The sequence below is a fragment of the Synchiropus splendidus genome, chromosome 4 (genome assembly GCF_027744825.2).
Source record: "Synchiropus splendidus isolate RoL2022-P1 chromosome 4, RoL_Sspl_1.0, whole genome shotgun sequence".
NCBI lineage: Eukaryota > Metazoa > Chordata > Actinopteri > Syngnathiformes > Callionymidae > Synchiropus > Synchiropus splendidus.
The window spans coordinates 16,900,345-16,911,355 of NC_071337.1; the positions used below are offsets into that span (position 1 = coordinate 16,900,345).

At 43.0% G+C, this 11,011-nt stretch overlaps 1 protein-coding gene across 1 annotated transcript in view; it reads left to right on the plus strand.

The window, feature by feature from the left end:
* stt3b (STT3 oligosaccharyltransferase complex catalytic subunit B) overlaps nt 1-11,011 on the plus strand; it is a 58,179-nt gene that overhangs the window by 44,547 nt on the left and 2,621 nt on the right. The window contains exons 8-13 of the mRNA XM_053864255.1: nt 1,625-1,673; nt 2,665-2,819; nt 6,432-6,643; nt 7,647-7,834; nt 9,248-9,419; nt 10,476-10,649. Coding sequence (XP_053720230.1) covers nt 1,625-1,673; nt 2,665-2,819; nt 6,432-6,643; nt 7,647-7,834; nt 9,248-9,419; nt 10,476-10,649 — 950 coding nt within the window. The remainder of the gene's footprint in view (nt 1-1,624; nt 1,674-2,664; nt 2,820-6,431; nt 6,644-7,646; nt 7,835-9,247; nt 9,420-10,475; nt 10,650-11,011) is intronic.

Here is an 11,011-nt window from a genome sequence, read left to right on the forward strand (position 1 = left end):
GGAAACTCATTGCAGTAAATTTGATTTGTACAACCCATCAGCACAATGTGGGGACAAAATTATTCTTTATTAATATTTAATCATTTTGAAGTTAAATTCACCATGGTGACTATGTCACAGAAATCCGCCCACAAATCCAGTCAGCCAAAGCAAGCTCCAACTACAAACCAACAGCTCAAGATTAGTTGTGTGGAATGAATTTGCCACTACATTTTGAATTTTAGTCGAGCATTCAGCGCTCAGTTGAACTGAATTCTTGTAAATTCCAACTCCATTTTTTCCATTCAACCACATAGCACTCACAGCATAACGTGGTCTGGTAGTGGTGGATATTGGATGATCCTCTTCATTTACTCCCTTTCACTAAGACTATGTGCCGTTTTTATTTGAAGTATATTTGCTGTTCTGAAGTATCAGTGGGTCCTGACGCCTGGAGTTTCTCCAGTTTGGCCTTTGTTCATGTTTATCTCCAACATGTTTAACTGTTGGGTTAATGGTCAGATTGGAGGCCTCTGAGTGTCACTGTTGTCAGCATGGTAGTGAAATATTGACTGCCTCCTGCTCAACGACTGTGACTGACGATGGCATGATAAGAACCAGGAGTTATTAAAGATTGTCCAGAAAAGACATGGTCCTGGTGGTCAAGATGCTCCTGAGGGCGCCCTTACAAAGCCAGTCGAAATGTATTTGTTTGTCAGTGACAGGCTGCATGTACCAAGGTAGAAGACTGAACTGCGAGCGTTCCTTACTTTTTTTGTAATGGGAGTGCAGGGTGTTTTCTCTAGCTTTTTTGTCTGGCACAACCTGACAAAAGGTTTCCTTTTCCCCTTAACCACCATCAGCATTTCCTAGAATTTCGTTTTTGTAAATAGGTCGTCTGTGCTCGGTTCAGATAAATGATTACCTGCACTCAAACATTCTTCAGTGGTGACACTTAACCCTGAATTTATCGTACCCATTATCTTACCCTCTGAAATGCTACAGTGCAGCAGTACATCAGATGAAAACTAGGTCAAATTTAACACATTGCTACAATATCGCTCTTGGAGCAGTTGTAGGCCCATCAGACAGTAAATAAGCAATTCACAGGAATTTTTGCACACATTTGGATGAAAGTGCTTCCTCATCATTCGTGTACAACTGCTTCCTGGAGACCAAGGCTGTTTTTAGCAATAGAGAGGTGAAAACAAAAATACTTGACCATAATGCTTAACAAGCCGATTAGCTTCAGTTGGCCAAGTGAAGCTAAAAAGGTCAACTATAAAGTTCTTGAACTTTTTGTTCATCTATAAAGAGACATTTTCTTAAACCAAAAGTGTTGCAGAGTTATGGTTCAATACTGCCTGTGAGTTGTGCTTGTAGCCTGAGAAGTTTCTCATGCTCTGTTCACTGGTATGTGGAATGAAATGAATTGGTACGTACTTTCCGGAGAGCTTTTTTTAGGTATTTGGTATAGCCACTTAAATTCTCAACACATTAATATTACTTTTTTTGCAGTTGACCAAGTGCATCAACGTCTCTTTGCCTTTCTCTCTTTCTCGCTTTTTTTCTCAACACATAAACGCAGCAAGTTATGCTGCATCCAGTGACATTCTATATTGATTGTGTTCATTCTCTTCTCTAGGATACATCGCTCCATGGAGTGGACGCTTCTACTCCCTGTGGGACACTGGGTGAGTCCTGCTGTCCGAGAGCTGCATGATTTCTGTGTTGAACCCACAGAGGTGCATTTTGTTTTTAAGTGTTTCTTTTCTTCAGTGACTCATTTAGTCGGAAAAATGTGCCGAGTTAATAGTTTTCAAAAATCTGAAGAAAAATGCATAAAGAATGATTCTCACCATAAATCAAATGAATAAAAACCTCTAAACAAAATACTTCAATTTGTGAATTGGATATAGTGCCTACCAAATACAAGTATTGTGACACTGGATTGGCGTGAGTTACGGGAGAAAGCACAAGAATAAGTGGCTTCTCTGTGGCCTACAACATTTCACGTCAACAAAAGAAGTTGCTTGAACCAACAGCCACATGATGCTCTCTGATGACGTCACCTCAAGACATAGGTGATCTGAAAATTAACAGTTAAAGAGGATACATAGATGAAAATAGTTAATAATCATGGAAGGATGGTGGGATAAATGGGAACCAGGACAGCCATTGAAAATGGAAATTAAGTTGTATAAAAAGATGTTTGGTGAGAATTAAGAGTGAGTGAAATGAGGGTGGAGGAGGAGTGAGCAGTGAGCCTGTTGGTTGGGTGGATGGAAGAAAACGGTAGGTCAGGGAAAGCAGCCTGTGTGAAAGAAAATGTGGAAAGCACATAGAGTTGTGACTGATATTCAAACGCTCCATTCAGTGGGGAAACCAGTTTTTTCCCAAACTACTGTCTTGCATAAAGATCGCAGGTCATCTGGCTTCCATTTGTGTGCTTTCTCCAAAACTGCAAGTCAGTGTTGCTAGCAGTGATGTTGATTCACTGGATGAGAGAACGCTGTTTACCTTGTTTACAATTAGTACGCTATGCACACAAATCAATGGCCTGAGGCTGCATTTGTTCAGGACGCTGGTGCCAGCCAGGACTGTCCGGACATTCCCAAGAAATCTGCATCTTCACAACTCGTATATGAAATCGTGCTGGCTGCTAACACAGTTCTTTTTCTTCAGCTACGCTAAAATCCACATCCCCATCATCGCCTCTGTGTCAGAGCACCAGCCCACGACGTGGGTCTCCTTCTTCTTTGACCTCCATATTCTGGTGTGCACGTTCCCAGCCGGCCTCTGGTTCTGCATCAAGAACATCAATGATGAACGAGTGTTTGGTGAGATATCCTCTCTTGACAAAATGTCTTGAAGCAACCACTCCAAATGAACTCTGCAGCAGCTAGCAGGTCGTTCTAAATCCAGACCTTGTGGTTCAGATGACTCTCCAGCTTCAGATTACGATCTAGATTTCCAAAACAATGGCTGCGCTCATGTGTATAGATGCTGGATCCGTCACCTGCTGAGTTGCATCTCAAAGCTCTTTGCGGTTGCTGCTGCTTCCTTTTTCGTTTTCCTCCAAGACATTAAAAAAAGATGCACAGTAAGAAGAGGAAAGGGCTGTCTGAGTCTGCTCCAGTCTGCCTCCAGCAGAATGAAGAGTAAATAATGGAGGTGAAATCAATGTCTCCAGCTCCTCTGTCAGTCACTGAAAATAACTTGAACAGGAAATTAACGAAAATAAATATGCTACACTTTGCCTTTATATTTTGTTTGCCAATAGATAGTTGATGTAGTAATATAATATTGTTTGTCATTGGCATATGATGTACTATGTCAGTGTATGATTGATAGTCATTTTATACAGTGTATTGCCCAAGAGCAAGGTAGTAGGTGAACAGCACCTGGTTCAGAAGCACCTGAAGCTTGAATACTGTGTAATAAGTACACAAAAGTTCTTTTTCTGTAAAAGCCAGGATTAAAAATGACTTTTTCAAAGCTAAAAAGGCCCAGTCACCTTTTGACTTCAGTCTGCTTTTAGGGGTGTCTTGGAGTGACCTGCTGCTAGGGTGGGGTGAGGCCATGGAGGCCTTTGAATGCAAACAAAAGGATGTTCAAAGTGTGTTCTATTATGTATGGGAAGCCAGTGCAGACACAACAGGATGAGGGTGATGTGGTTGTGCTAGCGTGCACCCGTTAGCAGATGAACAGCAGTATTCTGCACCAGTTGTAACCGGCCGAGAGTGGTCTGGATGATCCCACCATAAAGTGCGTTACAGTAGTCCAGGCGTGAAGTGTTAAAAGCATGGATGTTTTTTTTTATCAAAATCCATCGTGGGGGAGATGTTTTTTTTTTTTTTTTCAAGCTTGAGATGGAAAAAGCTCTTCTTTAAAACTAAGCTAATTTGCTGCTCAAAATTAAAAAGTGGATCAAGTGAAACACCAAGGTTGGCGACTGACCATTTTAAAGAAGAAGAGCTGAGGTCAATATTGGGACAGACAGAAGAGACTCTGTTGCCAAACATAAACATTTCTGTTTTCTTGGTGTTTCTTACAGTGGCATCGCTAAAACAAATTAAAACTGGAAAGTGGCCCGACAGTTGAAATGCCATTCTGTAACTCAGGAATGTACATCTGACCGTCCTCCCTTCCATAAAAATGGAATGAGATTCAATGTTTCCTACAAATGTGGCCCAGGCGACGCAAGTATATTGAAAATCGTACGGCTCCCAGAATGGAGCCTTGTGGCTCTCTTGAGGATGAGGTGGAGTTCCCTATATGTGCTGAGAAACCTCTGTGACGTATGATGATTCCAGGACTTTTCCCTTCACACCCACCCAGTTCTACTAGTGAGACAACAGAATATTATGGTCTTCCATGTCAAATGCAGCAGTCAGATTAGAAGCCCCAGTATGACAGTTATGACAGTCTGTTTTCACTAAAATGGCAGTAAGAAACCCTCAAAAGTGCAGTTTCAGTGATGTGCAAGGCTTTAAAAACAGACCGAAAGACTTCAATTCTCTGTTTTCTTCCAGGAAAGTAACCAATTGTTTGAGAACAAGTCTTTCCAAATTTTCAGAGAGAAAAGGTAGCTAAGAAAGTCTGTCTAAAATTTGAGAGCACAGAAGGTTCCAGCCCTGTGTTTTTGATTAGAGGCTGTGCAGTTGTGTGTTTTAAAACTCTGGAGAACAATAACAGAAGAAAGACTACTCGTATAATGGCATCAAAAAGTGACCGCAATGAATGATCACAAACTTCCACAATGAAGTGGAAAAAACAAAAAACAAAAACAATGAGCACTCATTTTAATTAACACTGTTATCCTTGTAAACTACTCAACATGAGATGGGCACAGAGATAGTGAGTGCTTGTGGAAATACTGCAGCATCTGCTATTCGTCTCCTGGGTTACATGGGAAGCTTTACCCAAAAAGCTAACGTGCCAGACTAGAAGTTATGCAACTGAAAATGTGTGTATAATAAATTTATTTGCAGTAGTGTAATGACATAATTAGTCAGAGCATTGTTCTATAAACACTGTTTGTTAGCAGCATTATCTAAAATGTTGTGTGCATAATTATATGGCTCACATAAATGTAAATATGTATATTGACGATGGGAGATGTGGTGCTGATGAAAGCAAAAACAAAGGGACAGATGGCCACAATAATTTAATTAATTAATTAAAGGAAGAAGTAAAAGTCGGCTGAAGTTTCCAGATACACGAAAGGATCCCTCACCACTGAGTCCGAGGTTCAGAATCTGGAACAGGAGAGCATAAAAATGAAGTGACAAAATCACAAACAAAAGGGAAAGATTCTCAAGATTGGGAGTGATGGCATGAAGATTGATGTGATGCCAGTGGAAGTGGAAGATAATACTAGTCTAAGATAGTGTTGAGTTTGTGAACTGCTCAGGGGTCGGAGACTATGATCTCTTCAGGACAGGAACATCATGTTGGCTCACCAGACCAAGATCATCACCTTTGATCAAATTTGAACAGAGCATGGAAACATGGTGCTTCCAACCACATCCTGAGAAAAGCGTAGGCTGGTTTCTCCAGCTGTTGGTCCATTGGTGACACACGGTGGTGATTCCGGGATGTGCACATTAGCGACAGATTAACACTGAACTGATGAACTGTTGGCTCAAGAGCTGGTTTTCCTCATATAATCGGCGTGATCGGTCCACCCACGTTGCTATAAAAGCTTTGTCAGATGATCAGTCTTGCGTTATTCACCATGAACACACGTACACATCAAGTTCACATTCGGACAGTAAGTTTGTAACTCTGAATGCTTCGCATAAAAAATAAATAAAAATAAAATCTCGATAAGTTGGCGCCCAGTCTACCCTGTTCCTACTGCTGCTAACTGATATATACAGTATATATAGGATGTTAAAAGATTATGCGTGAGTCATGGTGCATGCTTCACTCAAGCCCAGACCCAAAGAAGGACCGATATAGACAAGAGTGTCATCATGTTTCAGCAAGTAATTTTGCATTCACTCAATTATTTTTTTTCCGCTCTATATTGAGTTTTTCAATGGGAAAGAGGGATGCATGCCAATTTGCGTAGGATATGCTTGTCTAAATGGCTGTGGCATATCTGGTTGTTTGGGATGAGTGGCCGCTGTGTCATACGTCTGCTTCATGCGTACGGCGATTTGCGCTTACGCCTAGTTTCAGTGTGAAGTATTGATACAAGAGGCCACAGATGATGTTGATTTGTGGATTGCACGCCTCCATACACTTGTATAGTCTATGAAAGTCATTAGAATTTCACCTGTGGAATTTTGGCTAATGGTTTTCAAGTGCAGAACTCAAGCTTTCGTTTTTGCACCCTAGTGTGAGCTATAATTGAGTGGTCTTCCCTTCATTACTCTCCTCCTGTTGTGCCACAGTCATTCTTTCATCGTGTGTCTAACCAGCTTATTCCTCTGCCCCCCCAGTGGCTCTGTACGCCATCAGCGCGGTGTATTTCGCCGGCGTGATGGTGCGTCTGATGCTGACGCTGACCCCCGTGGTCTGCATGCTGTCTGCGGTGGCTTTCTCCAGTGTTTTTGAGCACTACATGGGAGATGACACCAAGAGGGAGAAGCCCCCTGCTGAAGACAGCAGCGATGAAGATGACAAGAGGAACTCTGGGAACCTTTACGACAAGGTACTGCATGGCTGAGTGAAGTGTGATTCACAGCGCTCAAGATTGGTTTTTCATGAGTTTAGTGAAGGTATGATTCAGTTGCGATTGAGGTTTGTCACATCATGGCAGTAATCTCTCTTTTTTCAGATTCTGTCTCCCCAGCCAGCGAAAGGGCTTTATCTATTTTTGTCTCCCATGTAATCCCTTCATTCTGCATGTTGCTCTCGAATGAGGTTTTTTTTCCCACCTAACATTTCTGCTCACTCAACACAAATTGAAGTGGAACTACAGGCCGAACGTTAGGCCTGGAATAAATGATTCCCTCCCTCGTGTAATGAATGCTCAAGTTCACTGTGCTGAAACTATCAGGCTCTTTTGCACCAACTGTTCATTTAGACTCACAATGAAGCAATTAAACGTAGGCTTTCAAAAGCTGAGGCAGGAAGGAGGGCTTTACAGTAGCTCTGTCAAACACCCGCCTGGTTTTGAGTGGCAGCATGAAGAACATTATGACCACCTGTCAAGTGTTGTATCCCTTCACCCGCAGCTAGACTTGTTCCCTTGTGTCGGCTATGGCCAGTGTCCATCAGAAGTGGTCCGGAATAGATGTCTACACATGGCAATAATGAGAAGCCAAAGGGTCTGTTGAAGCCTGACAGACTGGATCCGGCAGCGTCTCACATAGCTGAACAAGTTGTTGTTGATATCTGGGCCTTATTGCAGATGGGTCGACCAAATATGTTTTGTTTTTCTGAATGATTAAATAAAAGCATCAAGTCTATTTTGATGCATTACCCTAAAGTGGTCTTCAATTAGTCAGTTTGAGTAGGAACTTGTGGTTCACCTCTATTGTCATGCCGATCACAGTCGCCAGCGATGTCTCTCCAGATGGCATAGTAGGCTCGCGGATGCACTCCGAGACTTTTCTCAATTAGTTTGATCAATTATTCATATGGCTTAATAATTTATCTCGGACGTCACAAACTTGGCTTCCAAGCGTAAAGGCTTTTGTCTCCCTCTGCAGGCCGGGAAGGTGCGCAAGCACGTGTCTGAGCAGGAGAAGGCAGAGGAAGGTTTGGGCCCAAACGTCAAGTCCATCGTGACCATGCTGATGTTGATGCTGCTGATGATGTTTGCCGTACACTGCACCTGGGTGACCAGCAACGCCTACTCCAGTCCCAGCGTGGTGCTGGCCTCCTACAATCATGACGGGTGAGTTGACTCCCACCTTGTTCAGAGCCCATGGTTCTGAGACCCCTTCACTCACCGGGCACGTTATCTGAGCTCATTCAGCCCAAATACAGTGACACAGCCGTTGCAACAGATAAAATGCATAACATCATTTACTCAGTGTGTACAACCATTGCTCAGATTGAAAGCTGAAGTCAGATGAAATAATAGCGTGGTGTTTTCAACAACATCATGTCTTTTTCAGCTCTCTGACTTTTACTCACTTAAATATTTGCTGACTCAGTCTTCTGATGCCCCGTGGAGTTTTCACAACATCTACCCGAGGTGATGTGTTTGTTGTCTGACAGTCAGGGCTGCTAAATTCTTTCACTGGGAATGTTGAGAAATGAATTCCAGTGTCCAGTAGTGTTGAGTCAAGTTTATTTTTCATGCCAAAGCTTGAGATAGAGTGGTCTGTGCGCCCTGCTGTTGTTGCCACCTGTCCCTTGAAATACAGAACTGGTGTTTGACACGCAAAGACAACTTGACAAGCGTGACTTGTTTCCAATTTGTTACTGGTCTTCGAACACAGCGTGTTGTTTCTCTGTCTTGTAAGTTCACGAAACGAACTAAAAAGTGAATTGCTCTTCATGTATCATCCTACTTTAGTGCATTGGTGTTTTAGTTACATATTTTTTTGCTATTTCAGTTCTCTATTTTTGTGGTTCATTCCATGGTCACGTATGACATAACCCTTTTTTTGGGGGTGTATGATTTTTTTGTAATGCTTTTTAATATGTCACTCTTGACAAACAGATGGTAGAGGTGGAGGCCAGTTTTATGGGGTGGTTAAATCGTGCTGTCCGTCTGCTGTTTACTATTAATTTGGTTCCGTCTGGAAACATGTCCTGGATGATATTAGGAAGAAATACTAGGAAGAAATATTAGAAATTATTTGAATAAATCATGAATTCATATTATATTCTCGAAATTATTATGCAAACTGTCAATCAGTTAATTTTTTCTAGTAAAAATATGTTTATAACCACACTCTTCAGGACTGTCACAATGACCGCTATTAAACTCGCATACACGGACTCATATCTAGTCATATCCGGGTATGCATGTCCAGTGGTGCAACTGTGGTTTTGTGTAGCAAGTTTATGGTGACTTGTAAAGGTTTGAAAATTGACTTTGCCGTTTGGTTGAGCTGGCGCACACACACACACACACACACACACACGTTGTCTCATTGGTTGCCTGTTTGGGCTGTTTCTTGGAGGGAAAGTAGATCTTGAAGAGATTTATAAACTCCTGACTTTATTATTCATGTGCACTCCGTCCTCAACTCTTGCTGGCCTTATGATTCAAAGACTCCTCTTAAATATTGATGTGCTCCACAGTTAAAAGCCTCACGGCCCCCTCCTGTCTCACCCTCTCTCCCGCTTTCCTCAGAACACGTAACATCCTGGACGACTTCAGGGAGGCGTATTACTGGCTGAGACAGAACACGGACGAGCACGCTCGCGTCATGTCCTGGTGGGATTATGGATACCAGATCGCTGGGATGGCCAACAGAACCACGCTGGTGGACAACAACACGTGGAACAACAGTCACATAGCACTGGTGAGCGCAGCTCCTTTCCATCGAAGTCGGATTGCCCAACCGCCTTAATTATTGTTATCGAAAGCTCCAGCCCATCATCATCTGTTCTGTTGGATCCATTCTGTCCAGCAGTCCAGATTATCTTCCCAAGTTAAAACCACCCTCCGATTTTACTCTGATGGAGGTTTGGGTTAATTGCTGTCAGATTGGTGCTGTGATTTATTTCCCCTCCTTCTGGCTCGCTCTGCTGCCGGCAGCTCTTTCTCCCACTTTGTTTTCCCATCAAATCCTTTTTTTAATCTCTTCGTACCTTTTCTGCCGTCATAATTGCTGTAAGGCATAAAAGGATTTACTTTGCTTCCAAGTGCCGCCAAACTTGCATGCATCCTTGCACGTGGTGTGTTTCATATTGTCCTCTTCTACGAGACTTCTGAGATGGTGTTAAAACCCTGAATCAGCAATACTGCTTCATCTACGAGCCACCAGGCTGTTGGGTTTCCCATTGAGTCACGTTAGCAGTTGCTGTTTTCATATGAATTTATCATGGTTTTTATATGCCCAGGAAATGTTGAGTCTAATCTCAGCACTGGAGGACAGAACAGGAGGTGAGTGGTTGAAAAGATGCTCGGAAGGAGGTTGTGCTGAAGCAATGAGTCATTGCACCCTGCCGGTGCTTCATGTATTTATTGACCAGGAGGCCAACTCCTGAGGAAGTCGGTCAGTGAGTCAGGCGCTGGTGCTGTTAGCAGCGATACCTGGCTGCTTCGTTCAGTCCAACCTGACCTTCACGCCTCGAGCTGCTCATGCAGAGATTCATCACCTTCTTCTTGGACCGCTGCAGTGGTGTCGTGTTCTGCCTGGATGTGCTCCAGTTTCTGTGCCCTACAGTGGTGGAGCGGACTTCACGCTCATTTGCTCTGAAAGCCCTGGAATGATTCATGTAATCCAGCAACTAATCTGACACTAATCTTGACAGTCCCTCGCGTCACTGTTGTCTCTGCTGACTTCTGACTTGTGTTTCCTCCCGCAGTTTCATTTACCTGGAAAAACCCTGAGTTAACGTCCCTCTCTCTTCAGGTGGGGAAGGCCATGTCGTCCAATGAGAGTGCTGCCTACCAAATCATGAGGTCCCTGGATGTGGATTACGTGTTGATCATTTTCGGCGGCGTGATCGGCTACTCCGGGGATGATATCAATAAGTTCCTGTGGATGGTCAGAATAGCAGAGGGCGAGCATCCCAAAGACATCAGGGTGAGTGAGTCGCCTTCTGTCCGAAGTCACATGCACAGCCTCTGTTTAGTCGGATTATAAAAAAGGTTGATGGCTCTATGTAGATAGCGCTGCACATCCTGGGACCAATCTGGACCTTTGGGCCGAGCGTGTCCCCCGATCTTGCCAACAATCCTACATACATGTACATTTTAGGGCTGAGCTTTAACACATTGATTTCAACAAATGGATAACATAAAAAATGATGGACCTCCAGATTCACACAGATGAATCACGTGTCAATCACTCCAGGTGCCTACAATGTGATGTCATAACCAGGACATCCATGATGGAGGAGACTGAATGAGGTTGCTCTGATGAGTGAAGAGTTTAAAAAAACTTCA